Source organism: Harpia harpyja, chromosome 1 (genome assembly GCF_026419915.1).
Source record: "Harpia harpyja isolate bHarHar1 chromosome 1, bHarHar1 primary haplotype, whole genome shotgun sequence".
Taxonomy (NCBI): Eukaryota; Metazoa; Chordata; class Aves; order Accipitriformes; family Accipitridae; genus Harpia; species Harpia harpyja.
Window position 1 is genome coordinate 104570894 of NC_068940.1, and position 26797 is coordinate 104597690.

A 26797-nucleotide genomic window follows, 5' to 3' on the forward strand; every position below is an offset into this window, starting at 1 on the left:
CTGTGCTCCAAAGGCATGTAGTTATTTATATTTTCTCTTAGAAAAAGGGACAATAGGACAACACCAAGAAGAAAACTGCTCAACTATGCCAATGCATAGTGTAACCATGTACAAAAGAAACAGAAAAGCAAGAATTTGTTATGGGATGATGGTGATCAATTCATACCTCAAGTCAAAAACCACTGCAAACACACAGCAGGAGGAAAAGCTTGAGATGGACTGAGAAATTTGAGGGCAAAACTAAAGGAAGTAGAGCACTTCTGTTTATTCTTAACAACTTTAAAGGTGTCTGAAAAAACGCTAAGGCAGGGCCTTCTGGTTGCTCCACCTTCTTCTAAACCCCTTCCTAAAATCCCCTCCCAAAGAAAAAAGAAGAAAGAAAGGTGATCTCAATCTCACATCAAAATTTCGCATTTCTATCCCAGCCAGAATAACTGGATTCTGCAAGAAGTGACTGCTCGAGGGTAAAGGTTTTAGAGAGGAGATATAAGAGCAAGGCTAGTTTGGAGAGCAAGCACTACAGAATGCATAAAAGCAAGGAAAAGTGTGATAGGGTCAAGGCAACAATTTATTTTGCTGACAATGATGTGCACAGAAAAATGAAACATCTCCTGTATTCCTTTCATTCATATTCTTGCATTAAACATAAGTTGTATCTGAAGGAAAAAAATCTTAAAAGAGAAAAAGGACGTTTGAAAACTGACTTGACAATCAGAGCATGTATTTTGTTCCTGTAATTTTATTCTGCATTTTGTTTATTTCTCCGTCTATGTGCCAAAGCATATTATTGTTTACTGCTGGACTTAATTGTTTTCCTGACAACAGTGCCAATTCCTATTTCAATAACAAAATATACTCTTGATTTTCCACACAGTCATATTGCTGTTAGCGAGAATTCAGAAGCAGTGAAAACTTCCCACAAAGTTTATCAGTTTCTCTGAGAAAGCAGAACACTGCTTTTCTTTGAGAAGCAGAACACTGTAAAAAAAAATGTGAGCCACCAAACTTACAGTTTTTCTGTTAAGGTCTGCAAGTACATGACTGGGCACTGGCTTGAGGTTTAGTTAACTGAACAGACCATGAAAAACTAGTGGACACAACACTAGAAACTGCTGAACATAAATAACAGAGTGAAAAGCTGAAGAAAATTATACATAGCACTGTGAAGGATGGCTGAATTTCACACACGATGAAGGGGGAGTTATGTGAGACATGGCCGAATTCCAGAGGTAATCAGAGGGACCATTTGGGGACCAGGATCTTACGAGGCCAACAGGACCCAGGTAATGTCATACCACATAAGGCGCAGATGACCTAGGTAACAGTATCAGAAATACCAAATTTGGATGCAGATATAGTAAAACCATGACCAATGGGGAAAAGGTAATTAAGGATGGGTTGTTCATTTAGGAGGACATAGGAGTGGAGAAAGGAAGAGAGTAAAGTGCACGGGGAAAGGAAAAGCATGGGAAAATAGAGAGAAGGGGGAATAAATGGGGTTAGCTATGTGTAAGCAGGTCAGTACCCTTGTCTGACTGACCCTGTGCCTGACCACCACAGTCTACCCTATCTCCTTGTTAAATCCTAATCTTAACTATTTAATGTGAGATCTCACTCTGTTCCCTGTGTCTGAGGGTGATGTAAGTGTCAGCAACTGAAGAGCAGACTGTCAGCCGCAGGGCTCTGTAGGTCTTGGTGCAAGCAACTGGAGGCACTGGGGCTGGGGCTGCTTCATCAGGGAATGTCAATTCTGTGTGCATGTCGAGTGAGATCTGCTAACAAACTTCAAGCTGGACTAGCTGGTGAGTATGAGAAGATCCACATCTGGTGAAGCCCAAGGTCTCAGCTGACAACTTGTTAAGGTTCTTGGGCAAAGCCCAGAAATGGATATTAGATGAAGGAGTCTGTGATAACATTTGAGAGATCTGCCAACATGGTGTGCTTGTGAATCTAAATAGGCAAGGCATGTAAATGTCTCTTCACTGCTGAACTTCCATCCAGATCTGATGGAGAGGGTAAAAGCACTGGGCCATTTATGTTCATGTTTATGTGAGCGCTGTTGGTGTTCCTGTGGGTGCTGTTAGGAGCTCATGTATCCTGTCTTAGGGTACCCTAAGATGCTCTGTGCTTATCACCTTCTGTCAGCTGCCCTCTTCCGCTGCCATTCCTCTCTTGATGGAATCCCAGAAGAGGAAATCCCTTACGTATACCTGAATATGCCCTGGCAGGAAGAGCATCCTCACTGCTTCTTCTTGCTTAATCCCGGGAAGAATGTATAGATTTGTTCAGCAGATCTGGTGCCCTCCGTATAGTGGAGCAATTTGAGTTCAGAATGTCACATCGGTCCCTTAACTCCTGTCCAGAAATAGGTATCAGCAGCTTCACTTACTGCACTGCATGAACTGCTAGGAGAGACGAGATGCCTGTTCCTTTTGGACACAAAGAACAGCCCTATTCTGATTATTTCACTTTTGGGATGGTGGCAGGTGGACTCAGCAAAGGAAGAATGGTTATTACCAAAGCATTTCTACACAGAAAAGTAGCGACAGTTCCTATGAAAAGTAGAGAGAGCACAGAGAGGCTTGCAAAGGGGTGGGAAAGATGCATTTACTGAGAGTGCAGCAGCCACCTAGATGAATATCCCCTCATATGGACCAGAGGAATTGCTATCTTTATATGTGTTGTTTACATAGCCAAGAAAAATGGGCAATGTTTTAACGTAATGCACTTTGTAACGGGCAGTTGCAAACACTGCACAAGAGCTTCATACTTTCAGGATCCTAAGCAAGCCATCTAAATTACCACAGTATCAAGCCATCAGAGCTTGTTTCCATGGTGGTATGGGTTCATGAGTACTTCTATGCCCACACAACTGCTCCAGCAAACAAAGAATGCATATCGCAAAAAGGAAAAATAAGTTTGGTTGAAGTATAGTCATCTAAAATAGACTGCAGTGAAGAGAGGTTGGCTGATATGAAATGCATCCATCCATGGACTCTGTGTTCTCTCTCTTCTGCTTGATAAATTGTAGGACAACAAAGTTCTGTAAGAATCTCAGCAGACATCAGGACAGTTATCCAGTAAGACAGGATGAAATAAAAAGGGGAGAATACAAGAGAAATAGACTATCAGCTACCATGTAAGAGTTGCACAAAGAACAAGCAACAAAGCCTGCTGTTATCAGGTGCTGCATGAATGCTCCAAGTACAGTCCCGCTGTTAAGTTGTATTGCTTCTGTATTTCCAAGAGGATAATGATGAACATTTGTTTATAACTATTTTCCAAGCACTAAGGTAAGACCTGTCTCTGACTTCTGCTGCTTAGCATCTTGCATTAGCAAACAGTCCCAGAGATTTTGACTAAATTAGTTTGACTATTTAAAATGCAATATTCCCAGGAGCATGACAACCTGATATTAGGAAACTAATAGCAGCATCGTACACAAAAGATACACATGCCATTACACACACGCGTATAGTTAACAGTGAAGTATGCTTCAGGATATCCAGGAGTCCCTTAACGACAGGGCTGATGAAGAACAAGGCATCCATCACATTCCTATATGAAATATTACAACATTATTAAAAATTACACAGCTGCTTATTCTCAAGGCCTCAGATGCAATTATAAAACTCAGTGGTAGAAAAGTACATATTGTTTGCTTTCATTACTTTGCTTCTAAGAAGTTTAATTCTCACCTGTGTTTCACACCTTTTCTGTAACACAAAGCTGATGCTCCCATTAAACCAGTACTCCTTCTTCAGAGAAGCAAGACAAAAAGATGAAGTTCGAGATTGAAACAATGCTATAACTCACACTTCATGAGTTATACAGAGGATTACATTACTGTATTTCAAACTGCATCTGGCATCTCTGTGATCACTTGCTCTATGTTTGTAACTTTGAAATACGCAGAAATGCACAAACCTTTAGAGAAACAGCCAAGGCTACCATGCAGTACAGAAATGAAGGCTTTTTTGAAGCCCTACCCTTTGTTCCCAATCCTCCTTAAATTGACAGGGAATGAAGAATGCTGAAAAAAAAAGCATGGTGCCATGCCTTTTCTTTTTACAAAATGAAACAGTTTTTCAATCCCACATCAAAAAAAGTTCTTAAGAAAATATTAGCCAAACCACACTGGAGGAATTCAAACCATCTCCAACAAGACAGTTATTCAAACAAATCTTTTGATTTAATATACTTGTTAAACAACACATAGCAAGATAAACAGAATCCACTTGTGGACCAGGCAGATTCTGTTGGTTTCAGTCAACAAAACAGCAGAAAGCTACCTTGATACTGAAGTGTTCAGAGGGTGGTATTTTAGCATGTTTTTTCTTAAGAGTGCATTCTTCATGTATCACTTTTGACAGGCTAATTTTTGCAGCACTGATTTACAGCAGTAGTTCTGAGCTGAAAACCAGTGTAACAGCTTTTAAGCATCAGAATTTAACACCTCATCCTTGAAAAGCTTTTCAAAATTTCTTGCCATTATTGTTTTACTCTTCCAGTCATTTTTACCTTTGATTTCTAACAATTAAATGAAGATAGTTACAATAAACGGTCAATGAGATGATATTTGTTTCAAGTCTCCTCTTTAAATGACACTCAGTTGTCTGGAGGGAGATGACAGAGCAGGCTCCCATCAGACCTGTTACTTAACTTACACCCACAAATATAAAATGGCCAGGGTGTGCAAACAGGGACTAACTGGTTAGCAGAGCGGGTGGTCCAAAGGTGCAGCCCAGGAAGGTAATTCAGCACAATGGTGATGTTCTACATGAATAGAAGAGGTCTTGACCTAGATGGGAGCCCATGAGGAAAGATGTAGCTGCACGGAGTACTGGGTGCCCCTTCCTGAGTCCAGGGCTGGGACCACAGCAACCTCAATAAGGCAGGTGTGCTCTGGTCAAATTACTGAATCTGGAGACCTGTCAGGGGGTCAAATGAAATGCTTGACATCTAATGACCACCCCAATAGCAAGAGACATCCGAAAGACCCAGTGAAAACAGGGTCTTTCAACAATGGGACGACTAATGCTAAGTTATCAACTTTGCAAAAGTAACAGAGCCACATGTATGGGGGTGTGTGTTCCAATATATTTAAAGAATTATATACGGTTGTAGTGTAAGAGCACGAAGATATTATAGGAAAAGAGAAGCATGGAAGAACCCTTGAGGTTAGGAATCCCATAATCTAATTCCAGTTTAGCACTGGAACTGGACACTACTGACCTCCATCAGGGCAATGACAGTGATCATGAAATGCTGAGCACAGAAGCAGTAAATTTTGTACTGGTAGCAACAGGAGGAGCTAAATTACCTACATACAGAATGGGTCAGCAACTCATCAGGATGAGACGCAGAAACAAAACTCCTAGAAGAACCTGTATAGGAATCCACATGAGAGTTGGATTTAGATTCAAGTGGTGCCTGGGAACCAGTTCAAGTGGAATCACTGGAAGAGCTGTTCTTTAGCGGTGATCACAACACAATTAGGCTACTATACAAAACAGCAGGTGAGTGAAGAAAGCGCTAGATAAAAAATGTGAAGAAATGGAACAATGTAAAAACGAGGCTATTAGTCAAGAAAAAAGAGGAAAAGAACAGCCCCAAAAGCAGGAACAATATCAAATCTACAAGCAATCTAGAAACTACACAGAATACTGGATTAGAAGCCCAGATAAAACATGGACCAAAAGGTAAAAAAGGAGAAAAAAAAAAAACCAAAACCCAAACAATTAATTCTTGCTTGGCTCAACAGGGAGTTAAGAAGGCTGTTAGAAGAAAAAGGTCAGAATTTAAAGAAATGGAAAGCTTGCCCACATGTAGAGAACAGAAAAGCCATACAACATGGCAGGTCAAATGTAAACAAGAAATTAAGAGGATGGAAATTAATTTGAACAGCACCTTACAATGGATACTCAGCTTCATTGTAAAAAGTTCTTTTAAAACATTAAAAGCAGGAGGCCAGCTAAGGAATCAACAGGACTGCTTGATGAAGAAAGTATAATAGGAGCACTCAGGGGTAGGCAAAAACACTCAGTGAATTTCTTGCATTGGTCTCTTCTGACATCTTTTATAATGAGTCAGCTTCAATACACAAGAAATATTGGACCAAACCAATAATACTAATGAACACCAGAACTGGGTAGCATTCTCCCAAATGTGAATCTGCAAAACTGCTGGCAAAGGCATGCTACCCACCCTTACAAACAGCTGCTCTGCCAGAGGCCAACTCTGGCAATTCCCATCTACAAGAAGGGCTCCGGAAGGTATCTTAGAATTATGGGCTTGTGAGTAACTTCCTTGGCAGTGACGGAGTCCATAAAAAAGAATAAATCTTGAGCTCATGCACAAATACACTCTATTTGGAAAGAATTGGTACAGATTTGTAAAGGGAAATCCAGCCTCACTAGGCTGCTGGACTTGTATGAGTGTTTTCAGTCAGTATTTGGGTAAAGGGAATCCCATGGACATGATATATTTGTAGTTTGAAATAACTTCTCATTAATAAGCTACGTTGCCTCAGGGTTGGAAAGAAGGTATCACATCCAGGACATGACCAAAGAGCATCCATGTTCAGAAACATGCTAATACCACCTCCAGGTGATGATCAAAGTGCAGTACCATGCTTCCCAGAGCAACCACCTTGGGGACATTTCAAAAGCCTTTCAAGTTTCCTTGTGCAATACTGTTTCCTACTATGTATTTTAATACTTTTCCAGCTTATCAGCAGTAATTTCCTACATTCCTGTTCACAGCAGCTCTAGAATAGAATACAGTCAACACAAACTACATTACATTTTTAAATAAAATGTACAATTGCAGAACTAAAGTGAAATTATTTCTAATGAATATCTGCACTAATGAGGCAAGTTCAAGCTAAATGCATCATTTTGCTCAAACCCAAATTCTATAAATTGAAGTGGGTGTCATAGCCTTCAAGAGCTTAAGCATTGCTTTAAAAGAATCTGTCAATTATTTAATAGAAATCCTTTCCTAGCATGATGTTGCTGATCTATGTCTCACATCCAAGGTTAATTTAATGTTTAAAATGTAGCATTTCAACTGCTGCTGCATGAAGTAATTTATCTTGGAAAAAATGTAGAGAACAAGGAAAGACAATTATTCATGTGAATAAGAATATTCATGAGAAAATTACATCTATATAATGTAGACATGCAAAGATCAATCCATTATACTAGGTGACACAAAGAAAGGAGATTTAAATTGTAGGGTAAAATTACAGCTACATACAGTACTTTTTCTTTTTTTCTTTTTTTTTTTTTTTAAAGCAGAAAGGAATCTGGTTCACCACAGATTCTGGTCAAGTCAGTCAAGGTGCCACCATGCCATCCAGAAAACCTCTTTAAACCCATTCAGATACATCTGTACTATCAACACACATTCTTCCTTCCAAAGTTCTCAAATGATCAAGAACACACCCAAACATTTGGTAGTTCCACAGAGGAACCCACACCCGTGACATTTAGACAAAGGTTAGTCCCAAGGCAAAACCAAGGAGGGTAAGTATCAGGGATAGGACCTACTTTCTCAGCTGGAAGAGGACCAGACACCTGACTTTTTCTTTATCAGTGACCCTAGACAATGATTAATAAAATAAACAAACAAACAAACAAACAGAGACCTCCCATGAAGTCTCCAAGGCAAGTTTCATCCTGTTTCCAAGGACATCTCAGTAAGTGGCCAAGAATCAAACCACTCCTCTAGAGCAGGCTGGTATAGCTGCCCACATTATTTGTTACCAGGACTCCGCATCATTTCAGAGCCCGTACCTTGGGGTCTGGCACCTTAATGTGGAGAACCCCAGAGCCAGATGACAAGACAAAGAACCACATCCCTGTCCAGGGAGATTTGATGCTTCCACTGGGCTTGGATCAGGGATGCTGAGGAGAGACTGCCAAGGCTCTTCCAGCCCTTGGACACTTGCTGCTCACTCACATGGGCAGCAATGATACAGTCAAGGGAGACCATGAGCACATCAAAACAAAAGGCCTGAATAACTAGAGCTCTGTGATAGACAGATTACAGATCACAATGGAGGAATTTAGAAACACTGCCAAGGCATATGGAAATGGTGTTAGAAAAGCCAGAGCTCACCCACAGTTCATGCCAGTAGGAGACTTTAAAGGCTAAAAGAAGTGCTTCTTCTCTCACAGTAGTGGTGAAAGACTGACCAAAGAAAATGTGGGCCTGTTGCTCAGTGGGGCAGGTGACTTCAGAATGGCAAGGACACATAAGGTTAAATTAGCTAATTTCTTCCCTGCCTTATTTGCCACTGACAAGGTCTCCCACGTCTCTGAGATTCTTCTCAAAGAGAAGATGAACTACTGGCAGCGGATATGGTTGAAGTCAGGGATTACCTGTGAGAGCATGACTCATCCAATTCCATAGGACCAGATGGGCTTCACCCACGGGTGCTGAGAACTGACTGGTATCATAGTAAGGCTGCTCTCCATCATCTTTGAAAAGTTGTGGAGATTCAGAGAGGTCCTCAGTCACTGATGAAAGACAAATGTTGTACCTGTCTTCAAAAAAAGGCCAAAAGTTCTACCCAGGGACCTACAAGCTAGTCAGCTTTCCTTCAGTTTGTGGGGAAATGATGAAGCAAGTCCTCCTGGATCACACTTCTGAGTGCATGAAGGAGATGGTGGTTATTTGGAATAGCCTGTGGAAAAGGACGTGGAGGTCTTGGTAGTCAGCATGCTGAACACCAGCCAGCAGTGCGCCCAGGCAGCAAAGGCAGCCGACAGCATCCTGGGCTGTATTAAAAGGAGCACGGCCTGTTAATCGAGGAAAATCAACTGAGGGAAATTATTATCCCCCTTTACACTGTACTCATTAGATCACATCTACATGACCACATACAGTTTTAGGACCCCTGGTACAAGAAAGACATTGATCAGCTGGACTGAGTTCAGTAGAGGGTCACCAAGATGGTCAGGGGCTGGAGCACACATCCTCTAAGAAGCAGCTGAGGGAACAGGGCTTGTTCAGTGTGGAGAAGAGAAAGCTACAGGGAGGAAGACATCTGTTAGGTTGTGTGAGAAAAGGTTCATCTTCACAAAGAATCATAGAATAACTCAAGTTGGAAGGGACCCATAAGGGTCATCGAGTCCAACTCCAAGTGGTAAATGGGAGAACCTGAGTAACACTCTGCCCCAACTATTCTGGGCTATCACAGGAGTCATCAGCTTGAAGGAGCACAGAGGAACAACAGGCAAGGGAACCCCCATAACTTACGCCGAGAAAATGAGCCCCTGCCACAGCTCCTCCCAGGGCTGTCACAGGAGAGCCACCGATGAGACAGTGAAAAGGCTCTCCAGTGCATCTTTCAGACTGAGGGGCGAGTTTACACGATGCAGGGAAGAGCTTTACAGGATTGTTCAGAATTTACTAAGGCTGTTTAGAGAAGGAACCAAAGGCAGGCGAAGGTAAGGATTAAGGTGATTTGGGAAAGATTAACATAGAAAGGTAAGGAGTTAGAAGGAGCTGGATGTGTGTTAGCCAGGGCGGGTCAGTATGTTTGTCTTTCTGCACCTGGTCAGCACAGTCAGTCCTGTACCTTCATTAAACTTTATTTCTAACTACTGTTCTGGGTAAGTGTCTATTCTGCAGCTATGTGTGTATATGGAGGTCTGAGTCATCTATTTGTATCTCATGCATTTAACTCATTTTTTCCCCACATGTCCGATTGAGCTAAGGGCTGAAGAAAAGACAGGCAACAGAAAAAGTAACAACAACGGACCTAAAAAATGCTTTGGCAACAAGGAGCTCAACGAGCTTTCTTGTTCAGCACCTCAAATACCAGTCAAGTCCTTTCCTGTACAAATCAGTCACTTTCCAAAGCCCTTATTTACAAAAATGCCTTTTGTTCACAAGAAGTTTATGCATTTCACATTTAGAAAATCTTTATGCATTTCACTTTCTCTTTTAACATACAATGAAATGTTCTGCATTTTTACAAAAAAACACAGGAACATTAACTAGACAAATAAAGGTAATTCTAAACAGCATATAAAACATCAGACTTAAGTGCAATTATGTTCTCCCAGTACAAAGCAGAGAACAAGGGGAGTCAACAAACTGCAGCACATACATAATTGTGTGCAATTATACAAGCAATACATAACTTCTTCCAATTATTTAGCATTGGTAACAGACTCTGTTGTATTCCAAATTCTGTACCAAAAAATGTCAGCCAACTCCAGGTGCCTTTTAAAAGCCAGATCTACTCTACTCATTGTGCATTACTCACTGTGGAAAATAATGGTATTTACAGACATCACAAGGTTCAAAGACTATGTTACAAAGTCTTTCCAGACCTCACATTTGCTGGATTGCTGGAACTGTCACTCACATTACTGACAGTATTTCCCTTAGCCCCTAACCAGAATAATGTTTCTAGATCACATATATTCAGCACCTAGTAGTGCTGAACCAGCCAAATTAAATGCTATGTTACCCCAGCTGCTATGTGAGCAGTCGGTCTGCCATGATTGTCACCGACTGGGATCCTAAAACCTGGGGTGGCGATATTTGTGAGTTTGATGACTAATTAAAACCAGAAGCCTATAAGGCTGTAAGAAACAGGGGGCTACAATAGCGACCTGTGGGGGAGGACATCACAAACTACCATGTGTCAGGCAAAATCACTTCCAGGCTGCCCTAAGTCAAATGAAACAACAGTGGAAAAACCCAATGTGTGCCAAAACTTAATCGAATCAGAGAAGTACTTGAGCTTAAATATACTTAATGGAACATCTGGAACTGCTTAGGGAACTCTCAAGGGGAAAGAATACACCATGCCAGATCACGTATGCGCCTGAGAGTACTCCAGCCTATGGCTGACACCATGCTGGAGCAGGAACCACTATGCTTATTGCCTCAAGCTCCCACATTGCCCATCTATTCATGAGAGGAATTTTTATGGACTCCATGTATCATTTGGTGAAAATAAAGGAATATGAGACTGGGAAAGGGGAAGACAGAAGTGTTTATCTAATTTTTTTTCCTCTTTTTTTTTTTTTTTCCTCTCAGGGCTCAAATCATGGTCAAGGAGTGGTGGACAACTAACTGGCTCAAGTAAAACACCCCAGCTATAGACTGCTTCTCCTGCAACACTGTTTCTCAAACCTGAGGAGCACTGGCCATGCAGAGCTCCAAACTTTGCTCTCTGATCAAACTGGACTGTAGAGCACACCAAGAGTAGTGGTGACACAAGATACTACATTGGTAACATTAGGAATGACTCAGCTTGTCTTGCTGTTGCAGGGAAACATCTTGGCATTATCACTACTAACTACCATGATCTGAATATGCAGTTACAGAGATCCATAAGGCTGTGGCTACTGTACTCCAGACTTGGCAGTAAGTTTGGAGAAACACAGTAAAAATAGTCTAGCCAATGCTTTTAAGTAATTCTTTTTAGTTAATACAGCATTTGGGAACAGGACTCCCCAATGTCTGGCCTATCTGTCTATAAATAGTGCATTTTCCAGATAGGTCTGCCCTGCTTGGGAGAAGCCGGACTGCACCCTTGCTGGTGATGTCACCATTGCTTACCCATGACGTGGTAACCCTTGACACGCAGCTCACCTTCCTCTGCAGAGCAGATCTGCTCTTGCTGCTCTCTGACACTGGGAAAATGGATAACATCATCAGAGGCTTCTAATTAAATGTTCTCCCAACTGTGCTCATGCTGAGCATGAGATATGCATCCCCAGCAGTTGCCCTCCAACTCCTATCACTGCTGATCAAGAGGAACCCAAAAGACAGAGTGAGGGCTTCACAGCCAGTGTCCCTTGTCCCTCCATGTTGCACAGAAGTGATCTTGCCCAGACCACTTGAACATACAGGGTTTGGTGCTTCTGAGTATGTGGGTAGCAAGGTTACTAGCAGAAAAAGTATGTAAAGCAAGAAAGATTTTGCGTAGTAAAAAAATCCCCTTCCATAGGATTTCACATTGAATTTTCTTACATTAATTTTCTAGAGAAATAGCACATCCCCTTTCCCACTGCCTGGTGCAACCTTATTCAGCTGAGGAACCCCATGACCCCAGGGGTTCTTGCCTTGAGCTGCAGGGACGTGGAGCATGTCATCGGCACCTAATTTTGCAGTGGGGCTATGTCAGGAGATCTGCCACATGCCAATGCAGCAAATGCTTTAGACCTAACTGAGCCTGCTGAGTACTTCTTAATACATGTGGATACCGGAGAGACGCTGTCCCATGTGCTCAACAACTACCCAGTCCCTGTAACGGTTATGATCACTGTATACTATGACCACTGTAGTGGACACACTAAGAATGAGACACTTTGCATAGATTAGTTAGGTAAAACTCATAAAATCAGTATTATAAGAACGTTGTTACAGAAAGTCTGTTTCAGAAGCCCACCATTCTTTGGCATAGCTTAATAGTAAACCTTCCCCAGCTTTGTAATGCAGTTTCCTGATTTCTTTCTGTTTGTATCTCATTTGAGATTGCTTTCTGTGTCCTGGTGAGACCTTGCGTCACAGCGCACGTGAATACCCACTGTTAGGAGTACCCCAAGAGCTACTTCAGGGAAAATCAATCCCTGCATCACCACCCCACGTAATCTCTTTGTCAGGTTATAATCAACCTACTTTTACTAGTAAGCGTTAAATGAAACCGTGAGAACACTGTCACTGCAGTGGACAGTAACAGCAATAACCAGAGGGTGCCAATGTCACCCTGTCTGTACCGAAGTCGGTAGCTGCATGGACAAGAGCTTTTCTCGGTTCTGCAATACCGACCTATGGGCACCAGAGGGCATTCCTGGCACTTACATTTCACTTCGGCAAAATTAACTCCCAAGAGCTGTTACCTCTTTTGTAAGGAAACAGGTACCAAAAGCTGGCTACAGGTAAACAGTGCTGGACTTTTTGTAAATGCGTAACAGCATCCATCTTTCCTAAGAGAAATGGAGAGTAAAAGACTGTAAGACATTCAGAAGTAAAAGCTCTTAAGGTCTGAGCTTTGTCACTGTATTTTATTACACTACCTTTGTATTTCACTATCTGCACCTAGATTTTTCCCCTACACGCTACCCAGACTTTTCATATAACTGTCTCCACAGGCCTCCTGCAGCTTCCCACTGCACCAACACCTGCAGGACTTCCTTCTGCAGTCTGTTACTCTCATCTGATCAATACTGGTTTCCTACCCCCTTCCCCCTGCACCCCCCCCCCAACCCCCAGGAACTGGGGAGGGAGTTCTTCCTGCTCTATAAAACCAGGTCCATGTGGAATCAGCTTATGAGCAGAAATTCTGCCATTTTTGCAGAGAACGTGTAATTTCAAGTAGCTGAAAATACTTTGTGCAATGTCTTTAAACAGTGCTACACACTTCACAGCCAGAGCTGTGCTGCAATCACTGAGCAGGGATTACATTACACTATCCCCATTCCTTCAGACATTTCAGTGATCAGTGTATCGCATTTACATGGCAAGGTGTTGGTAGCAGGAGGATGGAGAGTGGCTGCAGAGGTGGCCTCTGTGAGGAGAGATCAGGGGCTGCCCCCATTCTGGACAGTGCTGGTTCCAGACGGCTTCATAATGGGCTGACTGGAGGATGCAGCTGAGCCCATCAGCGAAGCCAGTGGTGCCTCTGTGAAAGCGTATTTAAAAAAGGGAAAACTGTTGTGCAGCAGAGTGTGAAGGATAAGGAAAAAAAGGGTGAGAAACAACCCTCCAGACACCAAGGTCAGCAAAGAAGGAAGGGTAGGAGGTGCTCCAGGCACCAGAGTAGAGGTTCCCCTGCAGCCCATGGAGGAGAGCACAGTGAAGCAGGCATTCCCTGCAGTCCATGGAGAGGACCATGCCAGACCAGATATCCACACTGCAGCCTGTGGAGAACCCCATGCCAGGGCAGGGGAAAGGTGTGAAGAGGAAGGAGTGGCAGAGAGAAGCTGTTATGGATCGACTGCAATCCCCATTCCCCATCCCCCTGTGTCACTCAGCGGAAAGGACTTGGAAGAGTCAGGAATGAAGGAGTGAAGTTGAGCCTGGGAAGAAGGAGGGGTGGGGGGAATATGTTTTCACTTTTATTTCTCACCACTGTACTCTATTTTTTAAATTGAAAATAAATTAAATTTAATTTCCCCAAGTTGAATCTGTTTTGTCCGTGATGGCAGTTGGTATGTGATCTCCCTGTCTTTAGACCTGCAGGATAGCACCTTTACTGCTAAACTGTTGTTATCAAAATCATGTTCCACTTTCATTTTGGAATACAGTTTCCTGGAATGAAAGGAGTGACAGGGGCACCTATATCATAGCAAGCATTATTTAGCATGTTGCATCATGTTCTAGGACAATGTAAAATGCCAGCAAGTTAATGCATGGCAGACAGCTGGTATTGACAACCATAACGAACAGTCAGGCCCTTTGCATGTCCGATTAACTGAATGGTTGGCAAATTACCTCCCGATATCCTGAAAGCATGTGATAGCTCATTTCCAGCACAAGGCAATCTTCTTTTCCCCAGATGTCCCCAAAAGACATATGGAGAAACTAACCAAAACTTTTGCAAAATACTGTTTCCTCCAGGTCTCCAAGAGCCTGTCAGAGTCCAATACCTTCTGACCAGGTTCTTTTAGATATTCCACATGTAAAGGGTATAATGTTTAATGTCAAATTTACTTATATGAATATATTTGATGTTACATGGGATTTCTGATTTAGCAGTGTGATACAAAGCATCACACCACAATACAAATGTAAGTTACACTTAGCAAATATAGCAATTGCAGTATGCAGTTCAATCACAATACCAGTATGATCCCCATTACTAGTCTCTATAATATGTTCATTGTTATGACACTGGGCATCCCTGGTAACTGGGAAGAAATATGTGGGTTGAAGCCAGGTCAAGACCGTTGCTCTCTTCAGAATGCTTTTGCTAGATTTCTAGCTTTTACACTGTGTTGGGCTGAGCCATGCACACACTCCGCCTATGCTGGTCTGGCTAACTCAAAAGACATGCACACTCAGGGAGAAACATTTACACCACCAGTTGATCCACTCAACTGTTGATAGCTGTTTATATGAAACAAAGTCCACCCTCTAGTCCCCTTTGTGTTGAGAAAGTCTGCTTCTTTGCATTATTCTCTGAGCTTCATGGGCACATCACCCTTGTCCATCTGCACCCACCATTCTTCCACTGTAGAGTTTTATTCAGTGAGCCGCATTCCACCCTTTGTCAGTCAGAGGGTCGACATACACGCGTGGCAGACTTAAGGCTGAGATTTCAGCCAATGCCCTACCAAGTAAAATTATACAAAAAACAGCTACTTGTTCTTGCGGGTATACCATTTGATACATCTGGATACAAAGCTAACCCATAAGTAAGCAAAACACCAGGTCTGGAAGAGGCTAAAAATAGCTCACCTGACTGGACCGATACAGGATTTCAAGAAAAGAGAAGCAGGTAAGAGGGGGGAGGAGAACTGTGCTGCATGCAAAGCAGCAGCCTGAATGCAGAGATCTACTATGCAACAAATTATGGGCCAGCCAAGAGCTTATGGGTCAGGACCAAAAGGAAGGTCAACAAAAGAGCCATTGCTGTGGGGATCTGCCAGAGACTGTTCCATTGAGAAGAAATGATGACTTCTTCAGAGAACTGGAAGAAGCTTCGCCATCACCAGGTCCTGCTTCTCATGGAGGATTTTAAGCACCTCAACACCCCATGGAAGAGATACGTGGCCTGGCACAACCAACCAAGAGACTTCTGGAGTGTGTTGACAATAATGCTTTGAAGTTGTGCTGGACAGACGAGTTGATGAAGAGGAGTGCTCTGCTTGATCTGCTACACATGCATATGGAAAAAACGGTGGGTGATGTGAAGGTCAAATGCAAAGTCCTGCAGTAAGAATGAAAAACCCACTCAAAAATACAGCCTAACTGTTGGTTATGCAAGAAAGCAACTTTGCAGAAAAGGATCTTGGGGAGCAGGCAGACAAGCTGAAAATGAGTCAGTAGGATGCACTTGCAGCAAAGGCACCTAGTAAAAGCAAAAATGCCCCTCTGTGAAGCGCTCCTGAGGCTGCATATGGAATACCCTGTTTTATTTTTCTTCCCCCACTACTCAGTTTAAGAGAGCGATGAATGAATCTGACCAAGTACAGCAAGGTACCAGTAAGGCAATTAAGGGGCTGAAGCACACAAGATGCAAGGAGCAACTGAGAGGGCAGTGTCTGCTCAGCCTAAAGAGAAAAAGACCAGGTGAGGGTCTAGATGCTATACAAAACTATTGAATGTGGGTTAAAGAAAAGATAGAGCCATACTCGTCTCACAGGGCACAACAGTTAAAGGGGTAAGATGAAACAGTCAGAAGCTGTAGCAAGGGAAATTTTAACTAGCTAAGGAAAATAGTTTACCCACCCAAGAGTGGTCAGCTATTGGAAGAGGTTGCCCAGGCTGCGGAATCTCTGTACTGGGAGAATACCCTGCTTTGAGCAGGGTACTCTGTTATATGACCTCTCCAACCTAAATCAGATCCCCAAGCTCAAAGCATTGCTCACCACAATCCCTCTGGTTAGCATATTGTATCACTGGCTAGCATAGGTGCAATCTGAAAGGGAAGATTCAGTTGATGAATGCTCCCACCCTAGACATTGCCTGTATGAGAGATTAAGGTCAATTTAGCAGCTGCATTTTTTGTTTGTTTTGTACAAGAGTGCAATTTGACTAAAGAAACATATATGGTTAAAAGCTGCATTACCACAGGAGTTAATAAATTGCAAATAAGTATGTATGCTTCTTAAAACCAAAACAAAACACCCAGAAAACTGTCCCCTCTCTTAGATTTGAACAGTCCTTTCTCCAATTTTATTATTTAAAGCAACGACCGAGATGCTTGCTGCAGTGTTACACCATGAGCTGTTTCAATTTTAAGTCTCTCCCTGGCTTCCTTCCCAGGGGGAGGAGTTCTCCCTGCTTCCGATGACATGGTCTCCACAGCAACATACCTCCAGCACCCGGACTGCCCACAGCCCTGCCGCTGCCATCCACCCGCTGCTGCTTCAGGACTGCAGCGGTTAAAAGCCGCACCGAAGAGCTGCAATGCCGGCAGACTTGAATGATTTGTTAGATGAAGTAAAGAATACGCCCCCTAAGCACACTTTGGGCTAAAAATGGACAACTCCTTTGTGGAAGAAGTGGCTGCATCACTGGTGAGAGAATTTCTCAGTAGAAAGGTAACTTGTCTCGATTTTCTCCAGCTAGTACAAATGAGAATGACACATGAAAAATGTTAAGTGCTAAAAGATTAAGGAATACTGGGAGGGGGGACTTCTAGCCTTAGAGCAGCTAGACCTGAACCGTAACAAGCCTGTTGGGTAAGTATCTGCACTACATTTCCCACAATGCCTTTTTATTCCTGATTATGGAAGCCAGCTTCCTCCTTGTTTGAGAAAGCCCGATTCTTACCCACACGCGCCTGCAGAACCCAAGATTAAATCAAGAAATGCAGTTTCTTTTTTTTTTTCTCATTAATTACCTATTTTGCTGTTGTCCTTGTGTTTACAAGAGGCATACAAAACTTCCCAGGACATTAAAAAAAAAAAAAGGGGGCAAAAGGTAGTGGTTCTAGAGAAACTGGTAATTTTTTTTTTTTTTTTTTTTCTGGTTTTCAGTAATAGCTTGGCAGACAGCAGATTTATCTGGGGGAAAGGGGACAGGGAGAAGGGGGGGTAAGAGGCCACTGTACTTTTCACAAAGTTAATGCTGTAAAGGAAACTTTGGACTATACATAGGTGTGTGGAGTGTGGGACTGAGCAGAAGAAAAGGCACCTTCACATTTCCAGGTGAAAGAACCTACCACCTTGTATTTATGTTAAATCCTAAGGAAATACTGCTGATGTCCAGCCCAGTCAGTCCTTCAGTGTCAGGAATGAGTTAGCTTGTATCAGAAATTAAACAGCCACTGTCTTATTAAGTGCTACACAGACCTCAATTTTCTTCATCTGTTTTGCATCAAGTCTCCAAATGCACATTTTCAATGTTTGTGAACAAAGTTGAAACATTTGCCAGCAGAATTTCAGATGCAGAATTCATTATTTGCCATTTACTGCCAGAAGTATGAGAGGCTGGAGTCTGTCAGCTCAACTGATGGCAAAGATTTTTCAAATGAAAGACATTTACATTTCTGAGTTAGATATCTTTAAAGGTAAAACTGAATAAAAGCATAAAAAGAAAGGGAATGCCCTGCTGGTAAAACAGACCATACAGCTTACCATAGTAACTTATACCTGAATTGCCACATCTATTTCATACTATATACTCTCGAGTCAAAACAAGGGACACTGATAATCCTTTGTGCTTCTGCACAAGTGTTCCCCTGCATCCCCCAAATCTTTAATACACATCAGAGCCAACTGTGGTAATGATCCTTTATTTATCACAACTTGCCCAGTTCCCTAAATCTGAGCCAGACAATCCATCTGCAGAAAAATAAATCCTTTCTTGTAACAATAACCCTTCATAGAAGGAATCGGGACTTTCTCTTTCAAAATGGTGCTGTACCACTTAAATTAGTTTGGGATCTGACTCTGACATTTCACAATCAATCAGTCTCTCCCTCCAGAAAGTGAGATACCCATACATTTTGTCTCTGAAGTGCCCATGTATGTGGACTACAGATTCACAGTAGTTGAGGAAGTCTGAAGACCCCAAACCAGCTGATGCCATGGAGATCTGACTGATTTCCAACCCGAGACTGATCGGAGTAACTTCAGCTCATGATAAAGGTTCTGAAACCTGTTCTGAACCCACCAAGAGATAGCATACACCTGATATTCAGACTCTGTAATTACCCATGTCGGAATCACATATATGAAAAGCTGTATCACATCTTGATGGAAAAAGTAAACTCAGTATTTCTGGAACTATTTGAACCAGAAGCCCAGGTATTAGAAGGGGCCTCATACAGACCAGTCAGTCTTATGAGGGTGTTCAGCAGCTGAAGTCACCTGAATGGAGGTCTTTTTTTTTCCATGTTTGGTAATTTCCATCTCACAGACAACATAGCCACCTTAATTATTTTCACATCTGTGGGCTGTAATAATGCAAAACTGTACCATTAAAGTACAGGTTCTAAAGGTTAGCTTGTTACTAATTACTGCCATCCAGAAGTTTCATACTACATCCAACAAAGTCAAGAATAAAAGATGTAGTAAGTTGTACTGTCTCAAGTACTCTAAAATCTGACACTTTTCCTTCGCAGGGTTTGAAGAAAACCATCACTACCATGGACCGAGAGCTTCCACGTTCTGCACTTAGCATCAATAACAGGAATGAACTTCGAAATGTCCTACATCTGCACTCCTTGTACAAACAGAACAAGGTAAGGAAACAGATCGTGTTCCCCAAAATGTGGTATCAGATACCATGAAGCTGGGCCAACCAGATCAAGACTGTAGCGTATGTCCAAACTGGAGAGAACTCAAGCTTGTGTCTGGTACTGCATTGCTGCAGACACACTGACAGTTCTCTGAGGAATGGAGAGCTTAACATTTAGGTGAGATTGCAGCTCATGGGACGAAGCTGAGAACCTGGCAGTTCATGAACCCTTGTTACAAACTGCAACGTGCAATAAAGCAGGAGCAGTTACTCACTTTAACACCTTTTCCATCATTAGGGCTAGATTATTCAATTTTGGAAGTACCCATACATGCCCATTTCTATTTGCAACTTTTTGTAAGACCTGGCAGATAAAATTACACTTCTAGCATTTACTGTTCTTTGAAATGCAATATAGACAGCAATATTTGATGACAGGGACATCAATGGATAATTTCCACTTCCAGTTCACTCATGACTTAAGGCACCATGATGCTTTTGGTAAGCAGCATGATGCTAATCCTGTATTAAGTCACTTCAAAAAAATCTCCCAGTGTAGTTGCATCACTATAGCAGACATTGTAGCATTTTCTACTTAAGCCTTAAACATCTGTGGTGTTTTTAATTTTCTTTTGTTGGTTTTGGTTTTGTTTTTTTTTTTAAATAAAATACTCATGTACACAGGACACTTTTCCAGAGTACTGTTGAGAAACAGTGTAACAAGAGTGGTGGGGTGTTGCCCTATAATTACCAGTTATCCCAAGCACAAGAGAGTTCTATAGTGTATGCTTCTCACCAAGTTCTGATAAAATAAACCCCAAATACTGAAGTCAGGTACTCAAAACACAGTTCATTCTACATTCTTCTGACATTCACCAGGTAACATTAGAAAAGGTGTATTCTAGCACAGCTACCATACTGTGCAATGTTTAGCTACAATGAGAATAAGGAATGGCTGTAACAGGTTGCTTTTTCTGCATCACGCTTACTTCATTTAACAGCAACACCTTGAAGCTCTTGACATTCTCTAGCTGACATTTTCCAGTTTCCTGGATTGTTTGTAGAGTCACATCTGGGATACACCCATAGGCAGCTAACTCTAGAATGTAGTTAGTGTGTTCAGCTACCGTACAGTGTACAAGAATATCCTATTTTAGGCTGCAGCAAGACGAACAAAGAGTTTCAATAGTCACCGAGAACTTTTTCTTTTTGGATAGGCCAAGGAGAACCCACTGAAAACTCTTCTTGAAATTATTACTAATTACTTCCTTGAGCACCATGGGACTTCCAGAAGCATCAGTTCAAGTTCTGCTCTGTCAGTTCCTCAAAGTAAGAGCTCAACATCTCATCCACCTGACTTCTTGGATGAAGATCATGTGCGTGGGAGTGCCACTGTGCTTGATGAAAGCGAAACTCAAGCCTACAGGTACAGTTTTATTTTTCTCTTTGGCCTGTCTAGTAACTTTTTTAAATTAAATAAGGGAAATAGCATTAAAAGTATTATCATTTATACCTTCAGCTACATTACCTTTTATTAGTTATCCTAGTAACACAAAGCTTAAATTTCCAATTATTAAAATCTCCTATGCAAGCCACTCTTCAAAAATGTTATGTTCCCTACCAATTAGGAAGATTGATAATCTCAATTACATCTTTCAGTCACTGAAGCACACAGAAATCTGAGCTTTTATGCGTTGTAAATTGGAAATACTCAAACTGAAGCAGTCTGATGAGAAACTAACCACATGCACTCAAACTACATGTATATTCATGCCTTACATGTCAAAACCAAGGTCTATTATCTTAAATTCAATATTGTTACTAACAGTATAGGTTATTTCCATCTTGCAAAATACCTGAAAACAGCATGTAACCAAGTCTTTCAATTGCATTTATTACTGCCTCAAGGTGGAGTTAACAGCCCCAACTGTGCTTCAGTACAGAACTTTTAAAATGGGCACAAAAGAGTAATTCACCGTCCCAGCCTTGACTCTCAGGAATTAATCTGATTTTATTCCTCATCCTGAACACAGCATGCTCCAAGTAGCTAAGTCTGAGCATGAGTGCTTGCAAAACCCCAGCAACTCCTTCCTTACAGGGGAAGAAAGCCAAGATTTTGAGTTGATGCTACCAGCTAAGAAGTGACACTTGAAAAGGAGGCAGTGCAAAAGAAGAATTAGCTGCTTCTCTTTTTCAGATACAGAAGCTTCTAGCACGTAGTCAGTGATCTTATCTCCCTCTGTCTGATACTATCACGCCTCATGCTACCTCAGACCTCATACCTGCCTCATTTTCTTCCCTTGCCCTAGACACTGCAAGTTGCTCCATTCCCCCTGCGAGCCTCTCCAGTGCCTGCAGACCTTTCTTACTACAGCAATAAGCTTTCTCCTACAGAGGGATCCACTAACACCCCCGTCTGACACCGAACAGGAGCACCCAGAGAGTTACCAGACCACTCTACCCACCCTCCCCATCCCCAACAAAATGGCGACGCCCCCCTCCCGCCCGCAGCTACCTCTAGCCCGCTGTGCGCATGCGTATTGGCAGCTGAGCGCTTCCCTCCCGCCAGGCGGGGGGTGACGGCAAAGTGAGTGCTCGGCTGCTGGCCCAGAGTGGCCCTTCACTGCACAGGAAGTGGTGCGTTGTGGGGCCGCTCTGCTTTACACTGGAGGGCACTCTATGGTTCTAATCCTCCGCTGGCGGGAAAGACCTGCGCAGTGTGGTTGTTGAGTCCGCCCCCCCCCCCCCCCTACATCTGCACACACATAAACGCTCATTATACACAGATACATGAACACACAAATGCAAAGAGGCAAAGTAAAGCCCTACAGGCAGAAGCAGCATGTGTCGGCGACCGGGGGGGGGTGTGTGGTGCTGTGAGGAAGGGCCCCTCGCCAACATGGCGCGGGCACCATCCCTCAAGGGATGAAGTATTCCCCTTTGCTGCCTCAGCCAGTGGGGCAGGGGGGAGCCAAAAATGGCAGATTAAAGGCAAATCGGTACCCAGCCACACACTGAAAGCTGCCAGCTTTGGAGAGGGCAAAATTCTGTATTGATGTGCAGGTTTCCATCTAAATCCTGTGTGATTTTGTACCAATTTTCATGCCTTCGTATGCACCAACCTCACCAGTTACGCCTTCCTGAGGTGGGGGAGGCCGAAGTTGGCTGGAGGTGCAAGCAAGGAAAAATAGGCCAAGTGGGTGTGACAGGGGAATGTGGGTTTCAGGGCCTGTCCTGATACAAACCAGTATTTGTAACTGATTTTTCTTTCGAAACCAGCTGCGAATCTGACCCTCGGACACAGGTAGGCATTCCTGGATGTGTGGCTCCATTTTTCCCCTGGATCAGGTCTTGTCCCAGCCGTGCGGTTCGGCTGCGTTTCCACGGCAGGGCCGCAGGAGGAGGCTGCAAAGCTGCCATAACAAGGACTAATGTGGGCAGGTTGCCACTTTGGTTCAGCCACGTCCTATTTCAGACCACAAAATGAACCGGTGAGAGAAACACCATGGCAAAGTGCAGCTCTGTGATCCTCCTAGCCATTTCCATCCCCTCCGGCCAAGGAAAAATCAGGCATTACCAAGTCAACCAGCTAGTGCCTGAAATTAGCTTTAATTTCAACTACCTGGATAATTTTTAACAATGCTTTCAGGAGTGGAGAGTATAATTAGACAGGTACTCTTCACTGGTTCCTTATTAAAGGGCCTTCTCTCTTTTTAACTTACCTCTTGAAGTTTTTTTTAATGTCCGTAACTGTTAAAACAGTCTCTAAGCTGACACACTGTGCCCTTTGGCAATGAGGGGTTACACGGTCCCAGGTCGGGAGTAACAGTCCTCAGATTTCCTAATGCTCCCAGAGACTGATCATGTTCCCTTCAGTTTACATACGCAGCGTGTCTTCACAACAAGAGACATACTACTTCAAAAACCTATTTTTAACTGGTTAAATAAAAGGAATGTTTTTGTGATACGAGATGCTTCAACTCAAGGAATTGCTTTACTATGAAATAGGATGGACAAAAACATTCTAGAGTGAAAAACAAGTTCATGGACAGTTGTCATAAAGGCAGCTAGCATTTTCAGGTTACAGAGAATATAAATTTATCAGCTGACACAAAAGAGGTCTCAGTGAAGTGGGAACTACTCAATAAAAGTACTTATATTTAACAGTGATCTAATATTATGCAGACAGTGAAACAGATCCTGATGAAGAAAATTGGGACTTGTCATGATTTCTTACAGGCTCAAATGATGATTTTTTTTTTAGTAAGAACATGATTTGTTAAAAGATATTTTTAAGGAAGAAATTCATATTGTGTTGTACAAACGGAGTCACAGATCCAGGTGAATCTCACTTGCATTTCAGAAAAGCTTGTTTATAGCATTATATATGTGTGGGAAAACAGATGCAAACAGTGAACTACACCTTGTGTTGCTTCCTGGAGGACTAGGCTGAAGAATATGGAAGATGTCAAATGACAGCAGTGTAGCAACCTGTTAACAAGGAAAAGCCCAAATACAAAAGTACCTTTCTTTTTGAACTAAAGTAAGAGTTCTACATTTGAGCAAAGAGTGAAAGGGGTCAGTAGAGTCAGTCTAAGTTATATGATAACAGAGGATGTTAGCAAAAGTGTTAACAAATTTTCAATCTGCCAACCAAGCAGATGGAGAAGGAATGGGAACTGCTGGTGGTAGCTTAGGACCTGTCTGGTATGATATATATAGTTTGCTTTCTGTTATGGTATGGTACATATCAAAATAAGTAAGCATAAGATTAAAGTGTTACACATATTATAACCAATTGTGACACATCATAATGATATTGAAATAATGTCCTGAAGAACTACATATAGATGTTTAAGTGAAAAGCAGCAGTGAGTACTATTGCTAGATAAGTAACTTAATTTGACAGCACTGCTTTAATTAGCCAAGCAAATGTTTTCATTGATTTCATTGTGCATTTTTTTGCTGTTTGAAGTTTTGCCTTTTTCTTCCTCGTAGATATGATGTTGAGAATCCACTAGATAAAATCCTTCCATCCAGAAAACATCAGCACAAAAGTGAAAAATGCCACACAGGGACAATACACAACAGCCACTTACCCTCTGATGGGGATAAGAAGTTAAAAGATAGTCAAGAAGATTTAAAAGCAGCAACGATTTCTGAGGAGCTGAAATCCACCATGAAGGAGAAGCCAAGGCCCAGGTCTGGTCTTATTGTCAGAGGAATGATGGCTGGACCAATAGCAAGTTCACCAGAGGTGATTTCCAACACTTACAAAATATTTGGCTTGGCCATGGATTTTATATCTAAACTTCTGCGATAAAGTCATTTGCAAATAATGTGAAAATGACTTCTGCATGCTAATCCATTAAATCTGCAGTCTGAAAATATGTGGTAAGTTAAGGAAGTGGTTCTGGTTAATTCAGAAATTCAAACTGTTTCAGATATAACCACTACCTGTAACTTCCCCCTGCATGTCTGTGATCTTAGGTTGCAGAATTGCTTTATAAATCTTTTCCATTCTTGATATCTCTTGACAGATGGGATTTTCCATTTTCCTAGGAAAATCGCTTTTTTATCTTAGCAGTATCTACAGCTTTCAAAGTTTTCTTAGCCATGGGTATCAGTTTTACTCAGGTTTTTCCCAAACCCTATATTTAATCAGTAGCAGTTTGGAATTGAAAATTACTTTCAGTTAGAAATATGTTTCTAAAGTGGTCAATCAGACCATATTCCATCAGTAAGTATTTTCAAAACACAGTTCTAAAATTCTTGCCTCTTTTTTTTCCTTCATGCTGCTTTTATATAGACAGGAACTTCCCCTGTGTAAAATTAGGCTTGTAATAATGAGAAATTGAAATATTTTAAACATATAATTTAGATAATACTGAAGAGAATATGGAAGTTAAATGAATTAGTTGGATTTTTCTAAATATCTCTGATTTGGAAATAGAAACTAGATACCTGTAGTGGGCAGTCTTAGTTTCCTGAGTTGGGTACATCCCCAAAATTAAGCTTTTAGGAGGTATTTTGTTGATGTTCTTGGGTAAAAGAAAACAGTTTTTAATGGTATATAGCATCTTTAATACTGTTCAAATTTTAAGTGAAAATGTATGTCTGTCATATATTATCATTTTTTTAAAAATCTGATTTACTATATAACCTGATTCCTAATAACAAACAAATTGCTTAGCTCAGAAATTAGCAACAGAGCTTTCCTTTTCTTTTCATGTTTATTTAAAGATGTTCAAATTTTAATCTATGGTTTTAATGGCACTTACTTCTAGGACCTGCAAAAAAGGAGGCTTCCAAAACGATCCACTAGCATAAGCAGCACAGCACAGTTCAAGGGTGAAGAACATGAAGAAAATGAGCTGAGTGTCCCAAGTACTGATTTTCAAGAAAGCAAAGGATCTTCAACACAAGTAAGTAAGGAGTTTGCATCAAAGACTATGTCAAGCTCACACACAAGTTCAGCCTCTGAAAAACTAAGAAATATCCCCAAAGATACAGATGACTCTTTTGCCAAACTGCTGTCTGAAAGAGAGAGGACCAAGACAGAAGAAAGAAAATCAGTTCCAAGCTTTGGTACAGACAGAAGTGAAAAAAGCCTTAAAGTGAGCGGCCCTCACAGACATTCAGGGGCTGGGAGAGAGAAGAGAGAAAGATCCCTCAAGAAAAATGAGAGTCGGTTGTCAGGCCACAGGTAAGAATATTTGTAAGAATATTATACTAAAACATTGAGGAAATCTGATGGAGGACTAGGAGTGACTGAGATATGCCTTCTGATTTCATTGAGGGGAAGAAGCTGGAAGAGGTGAAGATACTGAAAGGTGGAGAAATTTTAAGATTTAACTTACTAACTTTTGACATCCCAAACCACTGAAGTCTCCTTTCTTGGTCAGTGGAGAGAACCTAGAGGTGCTGGTTTCTCTTTACTGCTTCAAAAGGGAGCTAGTTGCAGGTTCAGACTTAGACCACTTAGACATCTAAGCAGTACAAGTGACTCCCACCTCTGAAGGTCATCTACAGTGTTCCACGGAGATGTTGCTTGTTCCTTAGGAAATAGTGTTGATTACCTCTAAATATTGCAGTAGTACATCCAGAAAACCTCAGAGGATAAAATTAAGGAATACCAGCCAAGTGCACACATACGTCCACATGGTTCAGTGCACTGCTGTGTTGAGATATCCAAGCCATGCCCAAGCAGGCTGGTTTAGCTACCAGCACAGTGCTGTACCATGCAGAGACACTGTGCTGTGTCTTTGAAGCAGGACAGCCCGTGTCATTGCAGTATTTAGACTAAGCCCAGTTAGCGTCCTCATGCACCGTGATGCTGCAGCCACACAGCTCCTGTGTCTCAAAGTATTTTACTCAAAAGTTAGCTCAGATTTTTTTTTATTGTGCTGCATTG

General features: G+C 41.9%; 1 protein-coding gene across 4 annotated transcripts in view; it reads left to right on the forward strand.

The window, feature by feature from the left end:
* Positions 1-17021: 17021 nt before the first annotated feature.
* MINDY4 (MINDY lysine 48 deubiquitinase 4) overlaps positions 17022-26797 on the forward strand; it is an 85062-nt gene continuing 75286 nt past the window's right edge. For 3 of the 4 annotated variants that reach the window (XM_052807902.1, XM_052807931.1, XM_052807922.1), the window contains exons 1-5: positions 17022-17240; positions 19268-19387; positions 20601-20809; positions 24382-24640; positions 25671-26089. In XM_052807902.1, the coding sequence (XP_052663862.1) occupies positions 17178-17240; positions 19268-19387; positions 20601-20809; positions 24382-24640; positions 25671-26089 (1070 nt within the window). In that variant the 5' untranslated portion in view covers positions 17022-17177. The remainder of the gene's footprint in view (positions 17241-19267; positions 19388-20600; positions 20810-24381; positions 24641-25670; positions 26090-26797) is intronic. The other variant, XM_052807912.1, reaches the window with a different exon arrangement.